This window comes from Myxocyprinus asiaticus, chromosome 33, assembly GCF_019703515.2.
Source record: "Myxocyprinus asiaticus isolate MX2 ecotype Aquarium Trade chromosome 33, UBuf_Myxa_2, whole genome shotgun sequence".
NCBI lineage: Eukaryota > Metazoa > Chordata > Actinopteri > Cypriniformes > Catostomidae > Myxocyprinus > Myxocyprinus asiaticus.
In genome coordinates, this window is record NC_059376.1 from 9,181,669 (window position 1) to 9,208,792 (window position 27,124).

Consider the following 27,124-nt stretch of genomic DNA (forward strand, 5'->3'; position numbering starts at 1 on the left):
CGTTATTTGAGATACGAGTGTTGAACTGAGGTTGGTTAACGCGCTAAAGCTAGCAGCAACACATAGCATGCATTTGAAACGTCACTTCCGTCAGCTGTTAAATGGTGAATGCTTCCATGTATTAAGACACCATTAAGTCTTTCATTTTGGGAGGATCCTACACTTTTAAAATGCATACTATACTTGGCTGAGTGCATAGTGTACTGTATATTGTAAGTGCATAGTGTATAATGTGTCATTTGGGACACAGCTTTTGTAATATCCTATTTACAGGACCATTAAGAATTTTTGCATTTTGATATTAAGTAAGCACATTTTCCAACCCAAAACCTTTACTTTTCTAGTTTTTATTGTTGTATATTTGGATGGTTTTGTGTTTCCTGTTAATCTCAAAAGTGATTCTCATTAGATTCTCATGAATGTTATACAGTAGATTTAAAATTTTACTGTATTGCAGTAAAATTGTAGTAATACCTCTCTTTATGAACTCTTTTAAATCTGCATAAATTAACAGCAGAACAGCAAATACTACCATGATGAATAATAAATACTTTACCATTTAAATATTATTATTTTTGTAACATTACAGTAATAAGAATAATATGTATTTGCGCTATAGCAATAAGCTATAGGGGTGGAAAAGTGTTTCATTGTCATAAAAATAAAGTTGCAATGCACAAAATCTTAAAGGTGTACTCAGTGATTTCTGAGAAACACAGTTGATATTCGAACTCAACTGCCAAAACAAACACACCCCTCCATTCAATGCTCCTTTTGAAGCTCCGCCCTCGATTTATCATAATCCTGCTTTTTTAGTTTATATTCATCTGACCTTTTTCTCTTGGTCTGTTTCTCAGCCATTTGTCCTCCTTGGAGTTAGAAAGTTCGCATCAGCCAGATTTGCCGTCGCTCTTCTAATGAATTTCCCTCTCGCTCTGCCCCTACCCCCCATCCTGTGCACGTGCAAGAACCACCCCTTGTTGCTGATTGGCTGGAGTAGTGTTGTGTTGATCGGTCTGTTCCACTTTGTTTTTGTCCCATTTACAGAGCCCGGGCTGTGTACAAATACTAAAAAAAATTTTCAGCCCCACCCACAGAACAGACAGCTAGCAGACTGTGAGGAGATAACTGCAGAATTTGATAAAAAGTGTATTTGATTAGAATTACTGAGTACACTTTTAATGGTCCATGAGATTCACCCATAAATCTGGTAATCATTTAATATTGTGGTATACATCAAATCACCATGAAATTACATCTAAATAACATCACTGTACCATGGCTGTCCCACACTCCTTTTTAAAAAGGGCTCATATTCATGGCCTAGTATATTTATTTCTATGATACACTTTTTCCTTCTATCCTTTCTTGCTTATTTGAGATGTGAAGAGTTGTAACAAATGAATTTGAAAGAGGAAACTGAGTGTATTCACATTTGGAATGCGTTTCTCTAGATTTTAGGCAACAATCTGATTTTAAGTGACTTTGCGACCATACACTGTACTAATCTGTGCCATAATAATTTTGGGTTTCTTTTGAAAGAGTGAGGGCGCTCCCTGCCAGATCATCCTGTGGGTAGAGACAGAACAGGCCTTGTTTTGGCAACACAAGTGAGTGATCATAACAAATGTGCTGCCATTTCTGGGAGGGCACCACAGGAAACCACACTTTTTGGCTTGAGGCCTGTTTCAAAAGGGGAAAATAATGCACTTGCAATGCAAATATGTTGTAAGAAGAGACATGATAAAGACACAATTGTTTCAAGACTGAATGGAAAATATTGGAATAATTATGTTGCTGAGGTTTGTTACATTAATGCAAACTATTACTAGGAAAATAATGTGGAGTTTTCTTAAAAGACACTGTAAAGGTTCCAACAGGAAGGAAGCGGGAAGCGGGTTGGCAGTCCAGGTAAATCAGCTTTTATTCAAGCGTTCACAGACGTGGCTTTTCAGCTTCACGCAACTCTCTCTCTCTCTCTCCCTCATTGGTGTTCTCGGTGGCCTTTTCAAGCCCATCTCCGCCATCACTGTAATGAGAAACAGGTGTTATGCATCATTAATCACAAGGTGATGGTCTTTACCGCTTCCTCTCTCCCCAGTGACAGACACACGACCACGTCCCGCTCCACAGACACTAATTTACATAGGTTGGCTATGATTTTGCATGATCTCAACCACGCTGGTTAAAATTAGTGGTAAAATACTGGTACTCAGTATTTCATGAGAAAAGCTCACATGTGGAATCATGATAATGTACATTATTTCTATACTTCATTTTTTTAACTGAATTAGTTAGACCGACTTACTTAAAACATCCTGTGTTTAGAATAGCATACTAGTATACAACTCTCACTATTTCTGCAGAATATAGTATATACACTAGGGATGCACCAGTACTAAACTTTTTGGCTGATACTGATACTGATTTTAACAAAAAATTATAGGCCGATACAATATTTCAAATCACTGTTTTACTTAAGAATTTTGCTTTAAAAGTGTACAAAGAGGTACAAAAGCTTCTTTACTATTCTAACAATAAATAATTTCCATTGAACATGGATTGGATCTGTTGAACACATGACCGGCTAAAATAAAAAATAAATAGAAAATAAAATGATAAATAGGATAAAATATGTTAACATAATGGTTTATATGTAAAAAGCTTATTTTGCACTTCAAAAAACATTATCACGCTTTTGTTTTTGCAGTTTAAATCAACAGTACTCACATTTTACATGCATGTACTGTATGTGATAGAATATTACTATGCATATGTTGGGCAATTCCATGGAAATGTCAAATACATCATGGGAAAATAAAACCAAAGGAACAAAAACCCCTTTTAAATTCTGTATCATATTGGTATAATGGATAATGAATAATGCCACCCAGACCACTAGAGTGCGCCACTTGCTCACACTGACTGAAGCACTGCATGCAGACTATCTTTTAGAACACAGACTTTTTAAAGAATAGTTCACCCAAAAATGAAAATTCGCTGATAATTTACTCACCCTCAGGCCATCCAAGATGTATCTGAGTTTCTTTCTTCATCAAAACAGAATTTAAGATTTTTAGGATTTCATTTCAGGCCTCCTCCTCTAAACAATGCAAGTGAATGTACTCCATTTTTTGACGGTCCAAAATACATATTTAGGGTGCATTAAAATAATCCACACGACTCCAGTCGACAAATAAAGGTCTTAGAACATATTACATGTTCTTAGAAGTGCCAACCCTTCTACATATTGTGGCTTTTATTATTTCTGGATTGTGCATTTGAATTCATGTAGTTTTTACAAAGTGTGTTACTAATAAATTAGAAATAAACCATCAGCTTTTCATATCGGCATTTTAATGCTTATAACCGATATGTCGATGGTTTTAATTTGGTCAATAAATGGCCGATAAATATCGGCAGCCAATACATCACTCCCTAATATGCACTGTATACTGTGGACAGGATGCAGATTTTCTGTATGCATAGAACACCTGAATTACCTGTTAGATTTGCCAAAATGTGCAGTACACAGCCAGAGCGTACTGAATGAGATCCTGTATCCCTAAATAAAATACATAGACTTTCAGACCTTCCATTTCCAGTGTGATGAATGAATCAGAGGTACGTACAGCTGCAAAACGTCAAATATGACATTTTTACACAAATTAGAATTGAAGATGGAACTAAACGTTTTAATTTCCAAGTTGATAACTGGATGCCACTCACATTCAAAGTAATAAGATCATGTGACAACAATGTAACATGCTTCTGTTTGAAATGTTTATCTTGAAATAATGGCTACTCTTTCACATACTAATAGAAAAATAAAATACAAATAAGAAGCAGTATTCACTATGTAGTAAACTATGTAGTATTCCATTCCAAACATAGTTCAGAATTGCATACTACCATACTACTCTACCATAGATATGGCAGAAATAGTAAGAGTAGTATGGCTGTATGCCATTCCGAACTCATAGCCTAAGTATTCATATCTGTGGATGCCAATCACTGCAATAAAACAACATTATATAATAGTAGGCATATAATGTTGTGTGCAGTATTCAAGTATTGCTAGTTTTCAATTAAAAACATAGCCTTTGTCCTAAGGAATATTCCAGGTTCAATACCAGTTAAGCTCAATCAGCAGCATTTGTAACAATGATAATTACCACAAAATATTTTCGACAGGTCTCTCGTTTATATTTTTTTTGTTTTTTAAAGTCCAAAAAATCGCAGTTACAATAAGGCACTTACAATGGACCCCAGATACCACACATGTATCTCTGTGACATCTGTTTAAAGGTGCACTCAGTAACATTTTACCTCATTTAAAATGTTTTACTTTTAAAGAAATGAATAGTAATTTTGAAACGTATGTATAAAATCATGAGCACTCATGTGAGATGAAGAGTTCAGTCATATCAGTAACCTTATACAAGCTGTTTTATTCTACATGGGGCAGGGGCGCCTCATGTGGGCTGCCATGTTAGCATCACATGACCAGCTGAATACTACTTGCTTAATCTCAGTAACTGCCCTGTTATTGGACACTTTCATTCATGGATTAAATTAATCCTGGCCTACTGTGCATAGTGAATTTCTACAATAGCATTGGTAACTGAAAACTACTGTGTTTGAATAATGCAGCATCCAGGCCACTATGTGTCAGTGTTAGCCATACATCGACATACTTCAAAAATGACTGAGTGCACCTTTAAGAGCATTTAATCTGAAAAAAGCAGTGCATTCTAATATACATCTGCTAAACATCTTAAAAGATCAGATTTACAAACATTCTAAATCATAAACTTCTCAAAGACATTTGCTGAAAGTCTTTTTGACATCTGCGAGGTAACGTCTTATAGATGTATTGCAGATGAGCAAACAATAAAAAAATTTTTTTTTAAATAAAATAAAAAAAAGTCTTCCAGATGTAAACACACACACATCAAATAGACATCTGGGTGATGTTTGTAGACTGGTCCCGCTTTGATGTCCCTGATAGAGACTATTTGATGTGTGTGTTGTTTACACCTGGAAGACTTACAGTATTTTTTAAGTTGTTTGCTCATCTGCAATACGTCTATAAGAGGTTTCCTCTCGGATGTCAATAAGACCCAGAGCAGATGCCTTTGAGAAGTTTATGATTTAAAATGTTCATAAATCTGTAAGCACCAACTGCGGTTTTTTTTTTTTTTAATGTATTATATAAGGGATGAGTCGAAAATATTTGTTGTCTAAATCATCTAAATCACCACAATTGATGTCGATTGCACTTAAAGGGATAGTTCACCCAAAAATGGAAGTTCTCTCATCATTTACTCACCCTTATGCAATACCAGATGTGTATGACTTTTTTCTTCTACAGAACACAAGCGAAGATTTTTAGAAGAATGTTTCAGCTCTGTAGGTTCTCACAATGCAAGTGAATGGTGGCCAGACCATTGAATCTCCAAAAAGCAAATAAAGGCAACATTAAAGTAATCCATTTAACTCCGGTAGTCTAATCAATGTCTTCTGAAGTGATCCAGTCGGGTTTGGGTGAGAACAGACCAAAATATTTTCACTGTACATCTTGCCATAGCAATTTGTAGGCACGATCATGATTTAAAGCTCGGTTACACTTCCTGGTGCATGACGCATGCGCAGAGCGCATGAAAGTGTAATTGAGTTTGAAATCATGATCGCCAAGGAGTTAGTGATATTTTGGTCTGTTCTAACCCAAAACCTATTTGATTGCTTGCTTCAGATGACATTGATTAACACACTGAAGTCTTATGCATTACTTTATTTCTGCCTTTATGTGCTTTTGGAGCTTCAAAGTTTTGGTCTCCATTCACTTGCATTGTATGGACCCACAGGGCTAATATAGCCCATCTTCTAAAAATCTTCGTTTGTGTTCTGCAGAAGAAAGTTACACATCTGAGATGGTGTGATGGTGAGTAAATGATGAGAGAATTTTCATTTTTGGGTGAACTATCCCTTTTTCTTGTATTGATCCCGGAACATTAATTAAAGGTTACTGCTATTTTGCGCAACAATGATAATTGAAGGGGAATTCAAACCTTCAACCCTAGGGAACACATTTTAACCTTAACCAACTGTAGATGTAATACAATGTAATGTGTTGAACTCCATTAAAGCGAGTAGGCCTACTTTATAAAACAGATGTACACTGGGTCATTAATGACATAATCACCACACCATTCTCTAACATGATTTTATTTGCATTATCAGACAATATAGTGAGGGAGAGAAAGAAAGACCCTTCATGTAAAATGCAGGGAGACAGACAGCATAAAAACAACAATTTCAGTATAAACAAAAAAGCCAAAACACATGGAAATTATTTTTCAGAAATGATACCCATGAAACTCAGTAGCGTTCCACAGAACAAGATAAACAGATTATCAAGTACTGAAGCACCCATGCCAGACTTTAAAAGTGTTCTATACTTCCTATGTGGCGTTTTATATCATCATTAAGGGAATAGTTCACCTCAAAATGAAAATTCACTCATCATTTACTCACCCTCATGCCATCTTAGATGTGTGTGACTTTCTTTCTTCAGCAGAACACAAATGAACATATTTAGAAGAATATTTCAGCTCTTTTGGTCCATACAATGCAAGTGAATGGGTGCCAAAATTTTGAAGCTCCAAAATCACACAAGTCAGCATAAAAGCAATCCATACAACTCCAGTGGTTAAATCTATATCTTCAGAAGGGATATGATAGGTGTGGGTGAGAAACAGATCTCCTCTCTGCTCAGTCAATCTCCACTTTAACTTTTACTTTCACATTCTTCTTGTGTTTTTGGTGATTCACATTCTTCATTCATACGCCCCCTAATGGGCAGGGAGAAGAATTTCAAGCAAACATTTACTTAAATATTGAACTGTTTCTCACCCACACCTCTCATATCACTTCTTAAGATATGGATTAAAACACTGGAGTCATATGGATTACTTTTATGCTGACTTCATGTGATTTTTGGAGTGTCAAAACTTTGGCACTCATTCACTTGTGTTGTATGGACAGAGTGGGGATATTCTTCTAAAAATCTCAGTTTGCATTCTGCAGAAGAATTCGTACACATATGGAATGTCATGAGGGTGAGTAAATGATGAGAGAATTTTCATTTTTGGGTGAACTATCCTTTAACACACTTCTGTGCATTTGGAATTATGTAATATTCATAAAGGTTTGCATATATAACCAAAACACTGAAAACAATTAATCTGTTGTGTAATTTGTGCACATTATGAGGAATAGGGACCAAATAGATCCATGTAGTTTTGGTAATGTATTGTACTCTCAGTTTAACTCTTTTTCTAGCGTTACTCAGTTTCTCTGCTTACTCCCAGTTGTTTCCAATTTAATCTCAGACTTCTGACTTTTGTTAATACTTTCTGTTAGCAGTTATAATCTGTGTTCTCACAAACCTTCTAAGAATATTTTACACACATAAAAAAGGAAACATATCACACATTCGGTAGGAGGTTTAAGGTTGGCTCTTACTGTGGGTTTGAACGATGAAGATGATGTAGTGGGAAGATGGGGGAAAACACCACTACAATAAATCAAAAGTAAGTAAACAGATGTGGGGACTACAAGATAAATCACAAATAACAAAACAAACAAAAGCAAAGTTAAGTTTAATTCACAATACAGTATACTGGATCTATTTAAATATATTTCATATTTACACCACACAAACAAACACATTCAGTTTAATATTACTATAATTTATATATTAATTCATTCAAACTGTTCCCCGTACATAACATATACATAATAGTTTTCATTCATTTTTTTGGTTGCATGTTCAAGTGTTTCTTTATGATAATAGGATGGGTAATACCCCAGTGGATTTAAAGTAAGAATGGACAGCATATTAAAATTAGGTGCACACTTCCTCCTGGGTCCAATGCATTTACCCTCGGTTATAACTGTAAGTGCCCCCCCTCCAGTTTCCCTTTTAAAAGACTGAAGAAAGTGAAAACATAGCTAATAGCTTCCACGCTGGCTGACCACATGACTGTCAACTTGCTGTAATCTGTGGAAAGAGTTTACACAAACAAAATTATTAGCATTAAAAATGTCAAAAAGCTTTGACTGGTAATATAAGCAGTAATGAACATTTTGTATTAAATTAGAAAATAATGCATAACAGAAGCATTTTCGGTAGTGCTTTCAGACTTTTGAAGCCCCCTGTATGTTTTGTGTTTTGCTTAAATGCTGTAAAAATGCTAAAAATGGATCAAAACACCAAAATAGTGCTTGTTTCATATTTGGTTTCACTCACCAATGCAGAGCTTCAGCCGCTGTGGCTGCACTTACATCTCATTGGCGAAAGAGGTGGGTTCGCCCTGACCGTACACTCCTTGGTTGTAGCCTCCGCCTTCATATCCACCCCCCTGTTGGCCATAGTCAGGCTGGTACCCGCCCTGGGAGCTGGCATGCGGGTCCTGTCCATAACCTTCCTGTCCATAGGCTGAAATAACAAAGTACAGAGAAAATAATTAAAGAGGACAATGGATTTTTGTGGCATTCCCCAGTTGGACCAATATGCTTCAAAATGTTATTTATTTTAAATGTCAATTATCCTAAAAGTCCTATTAGGGTGAATCGCAAGAAACCTGTCAAGAACATATCCAGGAAAAAAAAGAAAAAAAAAAAGATTAGATAGATAGATAGACAGATAGACAGACAGACAGACAGATAGATTACATAAAGAAAAAGAAGCCTTTTATTAGAACCATTAAGATTTGTTGCATTTTGACATTATTTTCTTGACAATTAGGAATTACAATAGAGCGCAACAGTGCCCACCCCCTTTTTCAGCTGCTCTGGTTTCTGAAGTATTTTTCACATTAATTTTTTCCATAGGTTTTTCATTCAAGCGTTCTAAGTCATGAACCAAACTAACCAGCTTCAAGGTGAATCACAACATTAAAAAACGTTTTGTCCGATTTACAAATACTTTTTTTGCAAGGAGTTATATTTTGGTCTTTTCTCACCCAAAACCAACTGGATCACTTCTGAAGACATGGATTTAACCACTGGAGTATAATTTTTATGCTGCCTTTATGTGATTTTTGGAGTTTCAGTGTTCTAGCCATCATTTAATGAGAGCTGCAGGTAGTAGCTGTTGGTTTCATGATTCCAGCAGGGACCTCTTGTTTGGAATGTTCAGGCTGTCTGGTGGATCACACTCCTGCAGATCAATACCACACCATCACTCTGGACTAAACTGTTGACTTGGACTCCATTGTAAGTATATTGTGTTTGTTGTTTTATTGTTTGGTTTTCTTGTTTTGTATACATGTACTTTATGCCTGAGCATTGGCTAAAAGAGCTATTTTTTTCTCCCCAATTTGGAATGCCCAGTTCCCAATGTGCTCTAAGTCCTCGTGGTGGTGTAGTAACTCGCCTCAATCCGGGTGGTGGAGGACGAATCTCAGTTGCCTCTGTCTGAGACCATCAATCCATGCATCTTATCACGTGGCTTGTTGAGCATGTTACCGTGGAGACCTAGAGCGTGTGGAGGCTTCACGCTATTCTCCGCGGCATCCACGCACAACTCACCACGTGCCCCACCAAGAGCAAGAACCACATTATAGCGACCATGAGACGGTAACCCATGTGACTCTACCCTCCCTAGCAACCGGGCCAATTTGGTTGCTTAGGAGACCTGGCTGGAGTCACTCAGCACGCCCTGGGATTCAAACTCGCGACTCCAGGGGTGGTAGCCAGCATCTTTTACCACTGAGCTACCCATTTTTTCATCTGTAACGTGACTATTATGTTCTATTAATTCTAATTACTGTAATGTGAAAAAATAAAAATAAAAACAATTATATATAATATAAATTGTCAAGTATTTACAAATCATGGTGGTTTTTACTGTACTGAAGTTCATTCTTTAACCTGAATATCAGTGTTTATAAACAACTACGAAACTCTTGGTGTTATAGGCTGATATGAATTTCTTAATGGAGAACATAAGAAGGCCTATGACTTGTTTGTTTGGCAGTTGACTGTGCCCACCTTGGCCGAAGGAGTCTGGTGCTGGCTGCTTCTCTCCAGATGGCGCATAAGTGCCAGAGAAGGCTGCGAGCCAACCTGTTTCTTTGAAGACAAACCACAGGTTCCCAGCCCACAGCACCATATTACAGAACCCAAAAGCCTGCAGGAACCAAAGAAATGAGTCGTCTGGTTACTTGCATATATGCACTCATTTGATCATCTTTGTGTATCAAAAATCTGATAAAAAATACTGCTGTTTTTATTATTAAAGGAACAGTTAACTAAAAAATGAAAATTGTCATCATGCACTCACTCACGTTGTTCCAAACCCATATGACTTTCTGTCTTCCGTGGAACATAAAAGCATACATTTTAGAGAAACAGACCAAAAGTTAAGTTGTTATTCACGGATAATCTTGTTCTCAGCTGTAGCTCTTAAAATGCATATGCACATGTACAGTATATGTCAAACATGGTGCGACATGTTTTGATGAGCCAAGGGCGAATGTGCACAAAATACTTTTTTATTAAATTAGGGTCTGTTCCTCACACAAAGTGTTTGTATGATTTGGCAGTCACTTGTAAATAATCAAATAATAAATCTCATCTTTTAAATGCTGCATGGCATTAGCATAATCACAGATGTGAAGAGGAATTAAAGATCATATTTGGGGGCCTGGGTAGCTCAGGGAGTAAAGACGCTGACTACCACCCCTGGAGTCATGAGTTTGAATCCAGGGTGTGCTGAGTGACTCCAGCCAGGTCTCCTAAGCAACCAAATTGATCCGGTTGCTAGGGAGGGTAGAGTCACATGGGGTAACCTCCTCGTGGTCGCTATAATGTGGTTCGCTCTCAGTGGGGCACGTGGTGAGTTGTGCGTGGATGCCGTGGAGAATAGTGTGAAGCCTCCACACTCTATGTCTCCGCAGTAACGCGCTCAACAAGCCACATGATAAGATGCGCGGATTGACGGTCTCAGACGCGGAGGCAACTGAGATTCGTCCTCCGCCACCCGGATTGAGGCGAGTCACTACGCCACCTCGAGGACTTAGAGAGCATTGGGAATTGGGCATTCCAAATTTAAAAAAAAAAAGATCAGATTTATATCCGAGTTTGGATGAGACACATCCACACATTGGCCAAGTGTAAATGGAATGTGCTTATTCAATCGGATAGTAAGCTGACCAGTAAAAACACTTTTTTTTTGTGCAAGTAACCAAGTTTAAATACTCCCTAGACTACAGCACACAAGTTGTCTGGACTACGCTTATGGTGCTTTTTTGTCCTTTTTGGAGCATGACAGCCTGTGGTCACTATACGCTTTCATTGTATAGAAAAGAGCAGCTCAGACATTCTGTTTAATATGTCCCTTTGTCCAGAAGAAAGAAAGTCATTCTGATGTATACATATAAAGATATATATATATATATATATATATATATATATATATATATATATATATATATGTATTTAATCTGTGTATAATAACAGTATTTATTATATTGACTGTACACACCACAGATGTGTTTAGGCCAGACACTACAGGCTCGTGAATTTCTTTGCAGCGATTTTCCTCATGATCACACGCAGCAATGAGGTTGATGACTTCATCAGGGTCGGTTGCCCTCTTAACATCTGAGAGACCTTTGGCCCACGCTGCTGAACTCACCAACCACATAAAGGTAAAGATAGCGGTCACCACAAAATCCTGTGGAACAACAAAACAACACACAACCATTTCAGCTAGCAGGTTTTGTTAAGGGTCATCCTCAGGAAACAGTGTCATTTGTGACTTCTGAAACAATGAACAATACTGATCCTAAACCTAGTCACATTATTTGATACATACAAAGTGTTTAATGTGTAATGCAAAATAACTTTGAAAATAATCTTCATCAGTGTTGGGGAAGCTACTTTGAAACTGTAGTTTGACAAGTTACAAGCTACTCATAATTTTAAGTAGTTAAGCTACAGTCAAGCTACTCTTTTGAAAAAGTAGTTAGCTACACTACAGGTTACTATCAAAAAGTAGCTAGTTACATTGAAGCTACTTAATGAGGCAATATTTTTTTTTTATGTTACTATCAAACCAATAATATTAATAACAAATGACATTTATTAATGTATTAATTGAATACATATTATGTGTTTAATTAAATATATTAAATGCATTTAATACATTTAATGAATAGTAACATTAATACAGTTAATAATGGCCATAAAATAAAATACAACAGTATAAAATAAAAACAAAAAAGATCAGACGCCATTAAAAAATCATTTTTATACTATACTTCACACTTTTCAGTCCTGCTGTGGCCAGGTGTAGCCTACTTCCCTAAAGATCAAATTTTTGTGACAAACTCTCCCTTGGGCTGGCAATTTTGTTCTTGTCACATAATATTTAGTGTGGATAATATGTGAATAAAGACTCAGGGCTTGTTTCTCCCCTTACCTGGGGTCATGCTCATTGTATTTTCTGAGTTTTTTGCCATTGACATGCAAGTGCCAGCTTTACAGGTCACATACAGAGGTTGCTCTACAGATGTTTGTTCACTTGGTTCTGGTCCAAAAAAAAGTGGACAGATGGTCATCCTAGATTGTTGCATAATAATACATGCCATAAATGATTTCTTTTACCAATTATTTTATTTATTTTACATGAAAATAATAGTTAATTAAATGCTAAGAAATGGAGAAATCAAATAGTTCTGCATGATAGTAATTATTATAATAATATATACTGTATATTTATAAATATTATAATAATAATAATTCACTTGCTGCTCCCAATAACGCACAGATGATAAGTGAAATAAACATATTTAGAACAGAAAGAAATCCCTCAAAAGGCAATAATAACTTTCTGAATTATTTTATTTAAAATAGTAAAGGTAAATATGCTGTTGTGTGATCTATTAAGAACAAAATGTCTGAAACATTCTTTGTTTCATAGAAGAATATAATGGTGTTCTTTTATCATGTTCAGATTTACCTGTCCCTGTATGTCTTGTAAAGGTAAACAAACTGTGGTTACTCGCTTTACATAACCATCAGACAATCTCTTCTTATCCAAGTGTGCTGTAATAAGCTCTCAGTAGATGGCGGTAATTCACTATTTTTGTTTGTGATCTGCCATTAAAAAAAGAAGAAGATGACCCTGCCTGATTCTGATCAGCAGTCAGAAATATGCTGCCAGATCGTCGGACGTTTTGCCGGTAAAAGTTTGGCTTCTACGCAATAAGGAAGGCTATTAGTTATAATCTGACCAACATGATGTAGCGTTTGGTCACGCTACACCGCTACTTGCTGGAAAAAGTAGTTCGCTACTGGAAAAGCTACTCTGTTTTAAAAGCAGCTGAGCTACCAGCGAGCTACTGAAAAATGTAGTTAAGTTAGTAGCGTCGCTACATGTAGTTAGCTACTCCCCAACACTGATCTTCATCAGAATATTTTTCATCAGCCACTGCAAAGCTGTAACCACATATTTAAGATTAGGGGTAACAGTTTATAGTGTGTAATTTCTGCCCCACCAAACTGAATTGCATGAAAATTGTTTTTAAACAGCTTTCCCGAAGAAGACTCACAGCCTGAGCGCCTTTGTTTCCCTCACGGTATTTCTCCAGGAGGAAGATGTACACTGAGATGGCTGCCATTGAGTAAAGAAAGGAAAAGACACCAATGGTGACAAAGAACTCAGCGGAGGAAGAGTTGTCTCCCACTAGAAACAGACGCTCTGGCTCCGGCCCTTTACACGTAGGAACATCAAACCACACCTGGTGCAGTCTGTAGAGAAAGAGAGTTCCTCAGTGTTATCAAGAACATTTTCATGGTATAGAGTTCTTGAATTGGCTATATCAGTGTTTCACAACTTTTTTTGTCTTATGTGCCCCAACAGCCCCATTGGTAAGGCTCACATTCTCCTTCAACAACACCTAATCGAAAATGTGTTCCTTTTAAAGGAATAGTTCACCCAAAAATGAAAATTCTCTCATCATTTACTCACCCTCATGCCACCCCAGATGTTTATGACTTTCTATCTTCTGCAGAACGCAAACAAAGATTTTTTGAAGAATTTTTCAGCTCTGTAGGTTCATACAATGCAAGTGAATGGTAGACAGAACTTTGAAGCTCCAAAAAGCACATAAAGTCAGCATAAAAGTAATCCATACGACTACAGTGGTTTAATCCATGTCTTCAGAAGCGGTATGATCAATACTTAAATTCTTTTTTTTATTATAAATCTCCACCTTTGACCAGCCCCGACCAGTAGGTGACGATATACACGAATAATGCGAATAGCCAAAAAACAAAAGAAGAAGAATGTGGAAGTGAAAGTGGAAAAGGAGTTATAGTAAAAAAAAGGACTTAAATATTGATCTGTTTCTCACCCACCCTATCATATCACTTCTGAAGACATGGATTAAAACACAAATCATATTGATACATTTTATGCTGCCTTTATGTGCTTTTTGGAGCTTCAAAGTTCTAGTCACCATTCACTTGCATTAAATAGAGCTGAAATATTCTTCTAAAAATCTTCAATAGTGTTCTGCAGAAGAAATAAAGTTATACACATCTGGGATGGCATTATATATATATATATATATATATATATATATATATATATATATATATATATATATATATATATATATATACTGTAACAGCACTAATCATTTCATCGAAGTCTCTGTTTTATAGGTTTAAAAAAGTTCTTTGGAGATTAAAAAAGTTTTTGATGCTACATTATCCTGTTAGTTCCAGGTGTCACTCGTGGTGTCACAGAGGAAAAATGGGGCCCTCTTGGGTTCTTGGTTTTCTAAAGAACCATAGAAATTTTGTTTTTAAGAGTCATGGCCCACACTGTATAACTTTTTCTTATTTAGTGAAAAAAATTTACCGTTCCTCTGACCTAAAGCACCATGTGTGAACTGGGTGAATCAAATATGACAATTAAAGAATGTCGATATTATTTTAGGACATGTGTCTGTTGTGCTGTCACCTGATTGGACGGGGATGACATGAACACTTACCTGAATGGATAGCTGAACTCAACCTCAATGTTTAGGTCACTCTCTGTGCGGTTCTTACACTCCACACTCAGACGAAACACTCCAGAGTAACCGCCACAGGTGGAGAACGCAAAGATGGCAAAGAACTGAGAGGAAGAAAAAGAGAGAGAGAGTGAGTGAGTTATGTACATACAGCATACATCAAAGAAATAAAATAAGCAGATAGAATGGAAATGTGCTTAAAACAGTTCCTGAAAATGGACTGGCAATCAAATAATAATTGTAAATGTAAATAATAATTCTACTATTTTAATTTGCAACTGTATATTCTCAAATCGATGGCTCTTAATGATTCTCAGTGTCAATATTTAGGTGGTAAATATTCTTCCAACCGCAGCTGAAGTAGCACAGCGTTCAATGGCATGTGTTACTTTTCTAAACTAAAATGTTTTTTGAAAAGAAAAAGATAAAAAGGTTGTGAAATAAAAAAAATAACCACATGAGCACACAAGAAGTTTGCATGTTGTTTCCGAGAGTTCCAGTACCCTAGGATCGGCCACATTATGCTGACTCACTGACAAACGGCATCTCCCATCACACATTTTGCATCGGCTCACGTGTTTACCCGATAGGACAAAGGTGCCCCGAGTTGTTACTGGCAGGCTACCCAGCCATACAGGCTATATGGTTGGGATTAGATGTAGGGGCAGGGTTAGGGCCTCTGATGCCTGCCAGGAACAATTCCAGGCACCTTTGTACAATAGGCGGATGTTTACCTTCCTTTGTGGCACTATGCCTTCCCTCCGTGGACATTTCACCCGGAAAATGGAAAACTCGTGCCCGTATGCCCAACAACAGTTACCGCTTTGGCCACTGGGGGCAGTGCTTCGCATTTCGGTAAGCACAGACCGATTTTAGCTAAAGAAAATTCAACCTACTGTTTCCGATTTCACTGTGAAATCAGTCTGAGAACTAAATAGATAGGTACATTTTCTGAAGAAAATGTGAGTGGTGAGTGGCCACAATGTCCCACCAAGGGCCTCAGTACACTAGGGCTGTCAACAGGGCTGAGAAAGTCCATTAAAATCTTTCACTTAAAATATTACCAAAATTCAAATGATATTTTAATTTTGAAGACATTATTTCAGTTGGGGGAAAAAAGCTGCAAGACATCAGAGATCACCAGATATTTAAACTTATATCTCCTAAGTCCACACAGACTCACTATAAATTCAGAAAGAGAAGGTTGACATTTCTTGAACTAAACTCGGTCTTTCACAAGAGGGCACAACGAATAAAAATAAGCCAAACAGAACCGTGTTGTATTGTTTACTGCAAATAACATACCAGGCTGTTAACAAAAGTGCATTCCATTGAAACTAAAGTGGATCAAATTATATATATAAAACAATTAGCTAGTTTATATTATTCAATCTTAAAGGAATAGTTCACCCAAAGATTCTCTCATCATTTACTCACCCTCATGCCATCCCAGATGTGTATGACTTTCTTTCATCTGCAGAACACAAACATACATTTTAGAAAAATATCTCAGCTCTGTAGGTCCATACAATGCAAGTGAATAGATGCTAAAATTTTGAAGCTCCAAAAATCACATAAAGGCAGCATAAAAGTAATCCATACAACTCCAGTGGTTAAATCTATGTCTCCAGAAGAGATATGATAGGTGTGGGTGAGAAATAGATACATTTTTAAGTCCTTTTTTACTATAAATTATCCTCCCTGCTCAGTCAATCTCCACTTTCACTTTCACGTCCACATTCTTCCTTTTTCTTTCTTTTTTTATTTTTTTCCCCTTTTTCTCCCAATTTGGAATGCCCAATTCCCAATGTGCTTTTAAGTCCTTGTAGTCGCGTAGTGATTCGCCTCAGTCCGGGTGGCGTAGGACGAATCCCAGTTGCCTCCGCGTCTGAGACCATCAACCCACGCATCTTATCACATGGCTTGTTGAGCGTGTTGCCACGGAGACATAGCACGTGTGGAGGCTTCACGCAATCCACCGCGCCATCCATGCTCAACTCACCACACGCCCCACCGAGAACGAACCACATTATAGCGACCACGAGGAGGTTACCCCATGTGACTCTACCCTCCCTAGCAACTGGGCCAATTTGGTTGCTTAGGAGACCTGGCTGGAGTGACTCAGCACGCCCTGGGATTCGAACTAGCGAACTCCAGGGGTGGTAGCCAGCGTCTTTTACCAGTGAGCTACCCAGGCCCCCCTCCACATTCTTCTTCTTGTGTTTTTGGTGATTCACATTCTTCGTGCATTTCGCCCCCTACTGGACAGGGAGAAGAATTTCTAGCAAAAAAGGATTTAAATATTGATCTGTTTCTCACACACACCTATCATATCACTACTGAAGATATGGATTAAAACACTGGAGTCGTATGGATTACTTTTATGATGCCTTTATGTGTTGGGTTGGCACCCATTTACTTGCATTGTATGGACCTACAGAGCTCAGATATTCTTTTAAAAATATTTGTTTGTATTGTGCAGAAGAAAGAAAGTCATACACATCTGGGATGGCATGAGGGAGAGTAAATGATGAGAGAATTTTCATTTTTGGATGAACTAACCCTTTATGTAAAAAAAAAAGTAAAACAAGCAAAGAAACGTTAAAGCAAGCACCACTAACTACAAAAAAATAAAAAAATAAAATAAAATAAAAAATGATTTCAAAGGTGCATGCTGTTTAAAGACAACGGTGTCACATTTAACATAATAAATGTGATCAATGAAATTAAAAATATTTCTAAGTCACATGAAACCACAGAAATCAAAAACTACAAAGTGGTTTAGTGTTACTATATCTGTGTGTGTGTGTGTGTGTGTGTGTGTGTGTGTGTGTGTGTGTGTGTGTTTTCTATGTGTCAGCCAACTGCAGTGTTTCACCATCTGCTGTTTCCTTGATCTTCTCACTTGTCAACCAATGCAATCACAGGATTTTCTGCACCTTTCCTCTGCTAAACCAATCAGAAAGCACTGCTGACACAAGCACACAATGTGCAAATAAATGCAGCTCTCCTGGCTACTGTGCTGCACTTGTTGCCATGGATACTTAGCAATTAATATGAGGTGACAAATACGAGGTGTTCACGGAATATCTCAATAACGTTCAATTAATTCTTTGGAATTACATCATTAACTATGGAACACCTCAAAGGAATAACTCACCCAAAACAATGAATATTCTGTCTGAAAATGTAATTACTCACCCTCATGTCGTTCCAAACCCATATACTTACATTGCATCTTTTTGTCCATACACTGAAAGTGAATGGTGACTGAGGCAAACATTCTGCCTGACATCTCCTTTTGTGTTCCAAGGAAGAAAGAAAGTCATACAGGTTTGGAACAACATAAAAGTGTATAAATCATGACAGAATGTACATTTTTGGGTGAACTATCCGTTTAAATGTAGCAGTGTTACAATGGAGCAGGCATGTGCTCACACACACACAGATTAGTCAGTCAGAGTATTTTTACCATACCCCCTGCACTGAAGGAAGATCCGATTGAATAGAAAATCTGGCTATTAATCTTACCGGGGTGCTTCACCATCTGTCACTACACACACTGTGCAGATCTACTACACATTAAACACACGCACACACACACACATACACACAGTGAACACATAGACACACACACATGCATAAAGTCATACAGCGCATGCACACAGACAGACAGAAAATAGAAACATGTACAGTGGCTCTATAATATTTGGACACTTACTGTTACCTGCATTTTAAAATGTCTGAATGCGATTGCATCAGAGATAAAATGTCAAACCAAGTGGCATTAGCAAACAAATGAAACTAGGTGTTTACTTTTCATAGCCATTTTTGCAGTGACTTCAAACCAGCTGGTGTAATTTCTGGTGGATGTATGACGTCAGTTCACTTCAAGTTCACACAGTAGTGTTCCACAAAGTTTGACTACCAAAATATCCCAATACTTTATTGTACTTTTTTGTATCAAATTCATACTTTTGAACAATCTCTCTTGTTCTATAGCCTATTTTGAAACCAATCAAACTCTTGCTGAAACATATTTGTGCTATATTTCTTAAAAATAAATGTTACTTGCTTTGATATTTTGTCATACGGTATTATGCCAAGACATTCATGCACTGTTAACTGTGGCCTAATCGACATGTTGCTTCTGAAAGTTCATGTACCCTGAAATCAACCCCATTCTGCCGAGTTAAGCCCTATTCACACCGACAGAGATGCGCAGCTCCAAAGAGGATCTCATTAATTTTCAATGACTTCTGGCAACACGAGCGACAGCAACCGCTGGCAGCAAGTGGGATGTGGGAGTGGTGAGCGACATGACAAAGAAAAGAAAAGTTGAGAAAAGTTTAACTTTAAACAACAAACAAAATTCGGGAGCGACTACCAATGAGAGTGAAGGCAGTGGAGTTCACATCATCCGTCTCCTGTGTGATACTCAGCCTGGTGTCATGAACATCAAGTGACCGAGGCAACAATTTTGCTAAATGAAATTACGTACTTCATTGCATGTTTCGCTGCAGTTCCCTAGTGGGGCGTCCAGCAGGGGGCGTCAAAAGCGTGTGAAATGGTGTTGTAATCAGATGATGTTTTTAAGGTGATCATTACATACATGGAGGTTATTAGATGAGTAAAACATACCTCCATAAGCTAAAACTTTAACCTAAACCTAACCATTAGTGTCCAAAAACAAAATGAGAAATGAAAAGCACATTTTCTGAAGCAACCACCTTATTTCGTGACGCTTCTATGACTCTCTCGTCTAACAATTCAGATTGTGTGCTTGGCTAGGCTAGAACCGCAAACTTCTGACTCCAAAGTCCAACACTCTATTAGGTGTACTAAGCTAATCACTTTGGAGAAAATATGTGTGTAAATGTAGTTGGGTCTGTAATACAAGCGTTAAAATGTATTGTTTTCCAAATGAGGCTTTATAGTAAAAGTGTTTCGATATCATAACATAGCAGTGTATGTTAAATGTTTATAAAGTCATAAACAGCTGTTGTAGTTGTGAGTTGTGTAAAAGTGAATAAAACGCACAGTCTCATGGAAACCAGGAAGTAATTGCGTTCACGTCAAAAATGACAAGTGAAATTTGGAGGTTGTACTTTCACTCTAAAATTAAATTTTTACTTCACTGCCAGTTAGGTTTAGGGTTGGGGTTTGGGTTAGGGGGAAGAGTTAATAAAATATGCATTCCTCTTCATTGAATTACATCATTCACAACTAAAAATACAACTTACTTTTGGCCAACAACACTTCCAGCTTCGGCCACTGGGGGCAGTGATTCAACTTTCGAAAAGCATGACCGATTTCAGCGGCAGAATTTTTGACTGCCGAATTCACAGTGAGATCAGTCTGTGTTGGGTTCACTCTATACAGTCTCAATCTCACAGCTTGTCCACAATTTTAAAAGCTTCTAGCACATAAATAGTCACAGGTGCAATACGAGACAAGCAGATATATTGAAGACAGCACTTCATTAATTGGAGCTGTGTGTGAGTCTGCCAGGAAATTAAGTGGATTATTACCAGCATGAGTGATTATATTTATATAAATGAAGAACAAATGAGAAACAACTATGAACTGTTTAAGAACAAATGTTTAGTTGGCTTGATAAAGCAGTTCAATGTTGGCAAGAATCTAAAGCTGCATCAAAATTTGTTTTCTAAAAGAGTATGTACTGGATTTGATGAAGAACGTACTTCCAACTGTTAAAAAGTACATTCTTGTGGCCTGGGTAGCTCAGCAAGTAAAGACTGACTACCACACCTGGAGTTGCAAGTTCGAATCCAGGGCGTGCTGAGTGACTCCAGTCTTCCTAAGCAACCAATTGGCCCGGTTGCTAGGGTGGGTAGAATCACATTGGGTTAACCTCCTCGTGGTTGCTATAATGTAGTTCTTGCTCTCGGTGGGGTGCGAGGTGAGATGTGCGTGGATGGCGTGGAGAATAGCGTGAAGCCTCCACACTCACACAGTAATGTGCTTAAGTCACGTGATATGATGCGTGGATTGATGGTCTCAGACGTGGAGGCAACTGAGATTCGTCCTCCGCCACCCGGATTGAGGCGAGTCGCTACGCCACCACAAGGACTTAGAGCGCATTGGGAATTGGGCATTCCAAATTGGGGAGAAAAGGGGAGAACCCCCCCCCCAAAAAAAGTACATTCTTTAAGTATGCACGTGAGTAGTATGAATATCTTTCTTGACATACTTCATCTGGGAAAGCGGGCATTGTCCCGTGACCCGAAAGTATGACATAATAACAACTGCGGAAGTTATTTACTTATAAACCACTTGACTCATTTTACAGTATTACTGTAAGTAACAGTATATCTCGTAATTAATGGGTCTTCAGTTCTTTGATGGCAAATAAATTAATCCAGCATTTATTTTTATTTTTATTAAAGCATCATCCTCAAAATTTGGCATCATATTGAAGTTTTGATTGAGTTTCAATGGGAGAGCTTCCATTAATTTATTTAGTATTTGGGCCAGTTCTATACATTCCTCTCTAATTCTGAGCAGTTAACTAATCAGAAAAAAACTTTAAAGAGTAAATAGTTGGACAGAATTGGACGCGGGAACAGGAAACTTTTCAGGAACAATTTGTTTAATGCCACTGTAACAAGGTAAAAGGGAAAGGAGGAGGCAAGAACCGGCTTTACAATATAAATAATAGTTTAATGATAAACGTAACCAAAAGACAAACACACACACAGGTGTTGGACAGCTGTCCGTAACTCTCTCTCTTTCTCTCTCTCACACTGCCATCTCCGGTCGGACTTATCCCTTAATCAGCCCAATTAGGGGCCGGTTGTGCGGAATCACGACCCGGCCCCGCCCTCCGCCCTGCCACAGCCACTCTCTAACAGAAAACAGTAACATTGCATGTTTACACTGCAGCAAAACTGCTTATGTAACATACTACTACAATTTTATATTTTAAAATACATAAAAATTATACCTCAGTCAATACAATTCAAGACATTTGCTGTTAACTCTGATAATGAAAAAATAAATAAACGATTCATTACTGTAGAAGAAACTATGTGAGTATTGTTGGAATCCTTTTCGGCTTTAGCTTGAACATTTTTGCATTACTTTAGCATTTGCCATGTACTGTTTACCTTGAATTGAACCTAGTGCGACCCCGCGTCCACATGCGTGGACGTTGTATTTTGGCTTTGCTATATACAACGTGTAATTTAAAATAAACTTTAACCAACTGAATACACAACACACTAGACTGTCATTTAAGGGGTTAAACTTCTGGCGCACCGAGTCATGTGACACAACAGCATGGCATCGATTTCCGTGAAAGGCTTCTGCGGGTGCAGAGCCAACAAAAGTGCCTCTGGTAAGAAATCTCTTTAAATTTTGGGTGTAAAGAGTAGCGTTTCTAGTTTTGTTTGATATGCCGCTTTAAAGATGTCCCCACATGTGGATTTTGGGACATTATTCCGTCAAAAGATTAAAAACACATTTTTGTTATTTTGAATAACTTTCAACATTACACATCTGTGGTCATTTTGTTTCATTTTTAATATATATATATATATATATATATATACACTATATTGCCAAAAGTATTCACTCACCCATCCAAATAATTGAATTCAGGTGTTCCAATCACTTCCATGGCCACAGGTGTATAAAATGAAGCACCTAGGCATGCAGACTGCTTCTACAAACATTTGTGAAAGAATGGGCTGCTCTCAGGAGCTCAGTGAATTCCAGCGTGGTACTGTGATAGGATGCCACCTGTGCAACAAGTCCAGTCGTGAAATTTCCTCGCTACTAAATATTCCACAGTCAACTGTCAGTGGTATTATAACAAAGTGGAAGCGATTGGGAATGACAGCAACTCAGCCACGAAGTGGTAGGCCACATAAAATGACAGAGCGGGGTCAGCGGATGCTGAGGCGCATAGTGCGCAGAGGTCGCCAACTTTCTGCAGAGTCAATCGCTACAGACCTCCAAAGTTCATGTGGCCTTCAGATTAGCTCAAGAACAGTGTGTAGAGAGCTTCATGGAATGGGTTTCCATGGCCGAGCAGCTGCATCCAAGCCATACATCACCAAGTGCAATGCAAAGCGTCGGATGCAGTGGTGTAAAGCACGCCGCCACTGGACTCTAGAGCAGTGGAGACGCATTCTCTGGAGTGACGAATCACGCTTCTCCATCTGGCAATCTGATGGACGAGTCTGGGTTTGGCGTTTGCCAGGAGAACGGTACTTGTCTGACTGCATTGTGCCAACTGTGAAGTTTGGTGGAGGGGGGATTATGGTGTGGGGTTGTTTTTCAGGAGCTGGGCTTGGCCCCTTAGTTCCAGTGAAAGGAACTCTGAATGCTTCAGCATACCAAGAGATTTTGGACAATTCCATGCTCCCAACTTTGTGGGAACAGTTTGGGGATGCCCCTTCCTGTTCCAACATGACTGCGCACCAGTGCACAAAGCAAGGTCCATAAAGACATGGATGAGCGAGTCTGGTATGGAAGAACTTGACTGGCCTGCACAGAGTCCTGACCTCAACCCGATAGAGCACCTTTGGGATGAATTAGAGCGAAGACTGCGAGCCAGGCCTTCTCGTCCAACATCAGTGTCTGACCTCAGAAATTCGCTTCTGGAACAATGGTCAAAAATTCCCATAAACACACTCCTAAACCTTGTGGAAAGCCTTCCCAGAAGAGTTGAAGCTGTTATAGCTGCAAAGGGTGGGCCGACGTCACATTAAACCCTATGGATTAAGAATGGGATGTCACTTAAGTTCATATGCGTCTAAAGGCAGATGAGCGAATACTTTTGGCAATATAGTGTATATATATATATATATATATATATTATATTTTGTTATCATTTGTTCACATTGAGAATCAATGTTTTCATCCAAAAATCTGAAATATTTTGCTTTCAGAGGATTTATATGAAGTTAGGATGAAAATAAGGTGCATTTCAAACTGTTCTGAGACCAGTGCAGACAGACAGCACACTGGAGGTTAAGTCAGTCTCTAAATAGGGAGCAAGGAAGCAAGGGTGCATCCTATAGCTTTCTATTCAGCCAAGTGCATTCACTTCTAAAATCTGACCAAAAGTTCAGTTTCAGGCTGCAGATGATGTTTGGGCCACTTAACATATTTGGCAGACATGGGACAATGGTAATCAAAACTTAGATTCAGAATTTATAATGCTAAATTTTATTTAAACATGGTTGGCAGGCCATTACTTTCAATAAGAAGCTTTACAGAAAATCAGCTATTCTATCTGTAACGTCTCAAAAACATGAATAGCCAACAATCCTGAAAACATAATAAACAATTTTATGAAAAGAAATCTGACTTTCTATAGCTTGGTATTATTTAAAATTTCACAACTTCGCCCCGCTGTCCACATATGTGCACATCAATTTTTAGGAAAACTATTTGCTTTAGAATTGTTTTTTTTTTGTTGTTTTTTTTGCTTGTTTATTGGGTGCTACTAATTACTAAGTGGAAAATGTACACAGCAGTCACTCTCGGGTCTAATGAGGATATAGTACAAAGGATAAATAATATCTCATGTACTATGCAACTTTGAATCATTCCCAAAGCCACAGACCTACAGTATAAACACGCACACGCACACACACACACAAACACAGATGTGCTAACATGTTCACATACAGTTGTTGACTGTTGAACAGAGCTCTCGAAAGATTAATAATCATCAGCCTTGTTCCTCTAGATCTCTAGACCATCACGTACAAACCACCGCCAGGTTCCTCGCAACACGCGATTGCGTAAGCAGCAGGGACTCCCACCCACACAAGCTGTGCACGATACCATGTATGTGTATTGTTTTACTGCCAGCCATAATTGAGAGAAACAAAATATGCAGCGAGATTCGTTTGCAAGGAAGTAAAAGAATAGTGGATGTGAAAGTGCCATTCACAGATATACTGTAGAATATGGTTAGAATAGGTTTTACAATGATTGGAAAAGAAAACGTATGGAAGATTTAATATATAATTTAATAGCCTAGTGTTTGCCTTGCAAGCAATGTAATTACAGTTACTCACCCATTGTAAGACTTTAATGAATCCTAACGGCTGTTTGATGATTGTGAACTCTCCAGTGGCAACCAACTGAAAAACAAATCCATACTGTAATGTCAATGACAAAAAGACAAGATTCATTATCTATCATCTATCTATCTATCAGTACACTATAATAACCATTTATTTTATTTTATTTATTTATTTATTTATTTTTGGTGAACAATGCATTTTAACAGATCAATCAGGTCAGTTACTATCCTATGAAGACTTTATGCGTAAATGGTTCCAGCAAGTTTAAAGAATATTATTGAGTAATAAGGGCCATTCCTTCAGGTACACTATAATCACCTGACGGTCCTGCTCACGTCAGAGATGACAACAGAGCGACCAATAGAGCGCAAGCAAGACTAGAGGGAGACTTTGCGAGCATTAGAATTAGTCAAAGCCGCTTATCTCAACGCTTCCTCAATGGAAGTGCAACTGGCTACAGCCCGATATAACTGACGCGCACAGCAGACACAAGCCAGAGAGCGGTGCGCGCGTGTGGGAGAATGCGGCACTGTGCAGGCTGAGACAGTGACCGCATCATATCATCTCTCACATTGCGCTGTAATGGTCACGCAAACCATATCAAAGCTGGTGTAACCCAGAGATTCATTTACACGTTCTGTCAAGATGTAGCCTATAAATGATAAACGAGATGTCTGAACGTGATTGGGAAGTCCGAGTCACTGTAGCGAGTCGGTTCGTTCGGACAGTCCGTTCAAAATACGCGGTTCACCGGTTCGTTTGAGGCATCACACAATGACGTTCCTAGAAATCGGCATTTAATTTTTCATTTTAGAAAGTAAAACACATTTTAGTAAAACGCTACTTTTTATCGGAATGTTTTCGATTAGGTTAAACAAGTGTATCGTGGTTCTTCTAACAAGTCTTGGGAGGCTGCGCGAGTCGGTTCGATCGAATCACTAAAAAGAACCGGTTCAAAAACCGCTTCGCTCGTGAATACGACATCAATATAAATACAGATAAATAGCCCAAAGTCAGATCTTTGTTTATGCCTCACACCAAATATGTTTTGAAGGCTATAAAAAGTCTGTTTAAACTATATGGTAAAATATTCGGAATAGTCGCGCATTAGCTCTCTCATTCTCAGAAAATACATGTTCTACGACATAAAATCCCCACCGTCACCAGTGCACTGCATGCAAAGTGCTATTATTTAGTTTTACACGAATTCTCTTAGATTGCATGGCTTTTCTGCTGTGTTTATTTAGGTGTCATCCTAGTCGGACTTGGACAAAGGGGAAAAAAATACCGATTGGAAGTCAACGAGACCGTCTCTGGGTATCCTCCTTAAATCTCTATTCATTTCAACCCCGTTATCCGTTCATATATTAGTCTAGAAAAACAAATAACAAAATTCGCCTTTTGGCCTATACAGGAATGCGTGTGCAGCGTTTGCATCATACTGTAGAATTGTTGCGTGAATAGCTGTGATTGAAAGCCCTACCTGGTTGACAACATCCATCTCGGCCGCCTTTTCGGTGATAAGAGGATCAGACGAGAGGACCGAGGCAGACCGCCGCTACATCCGGGTCACACCGGGAGCAGCTCTCCGCCCCACGACAATATTACAGTAATAATGACACTCACCGGCGCTGTTCTGTACATCAAACGCACCGCTCAGGATAATAATCTATCAACCGTGTCAGTGCTTTTCTATGGAAACGCGCATCTTTCTCATTCTTCAGGATGATCAGCACTGAACAATACAACACAGACTGCACATCTTATCAGCGTCCTATACAGAAATCTGATATATATGGCAATATACGTTCATATATGGTTTTCACGGATCTAAAAATCACTAATTTGTTCATATATGGAACATATATTTCAAAATACTATAAAAATTGGCTTTATATGTAACATATTTTCCCAAATGCTAGTGGAATTTGAATATGTATATGCTCAAATATATTAACTCTA

At 38.1% G+C, this 27,124-nt stretch overlaps 1 protein-coding gene across 2 annotated transcripts; it reads right to left on the minus strand.

Annotated features, from left to right (window-relative positions):
• Positions 1–6,217: 6,217 nt before the first annotated feature.
• Positions 6,218–26,794, minus strand: LOC127424685 (synaptophysin-like). Of its 2 annotated transcripts, none has more exons than XM_051670075.1 (8): positions 26,646–26,794; positions 25,154–25,219; positions 15,075–15,199; positions 13,626–13,824; positions 11,555–11,746; positions 10,060–10,198; positions 8,350–8,503; positions 6,218–8,065 (listed from the first exon to the last, which is right to left on the minus strand). In XM_051670075.1, the coding sequence occupies exons 1-8, from the start codon at positions 26,661–26,663 to the stop codon at positions 8,017–8,019; spliced, it is 942 nt and encodes a 313-aa protein (XP_051526035.1). In that variant the 5' UTR covers positions 26,664–26,794; the 3' UTR covers positions 6,218–8,016. The 2 variants fall into 2 exon arrangements, with proteins under 2 accessions (XP_051526035.1, XP_051526036.1); XM_051670076.1 differs by having other exon boundaries at positions 8,315–8,503; positions 26,646–26,791.
• Between the last annotated feature and the right edge of the window lie 330 nt (positions 26,795–27,124).

Excerpts from the sequence above, each read along its gene's own strand:
- LOC127424685 (XM_051670075.1), bottom strand. Across the intron at positions 11,747-13,625 it reads GAAACAAAGGCGCTCAGGCT|GATTTTGTGGTGACCGCTAT; the intron begins GTGAGTCTTCTT and ends GTTGTTCCACAG. Across the intron at positions 8,504-10,059 it reads ACCAGACTCCTTCGGCCAAG|CCTATGGACAGGAAGGTTAT; the intron begins GTGGGCACAGTC and ends TTGTTATTTCAG.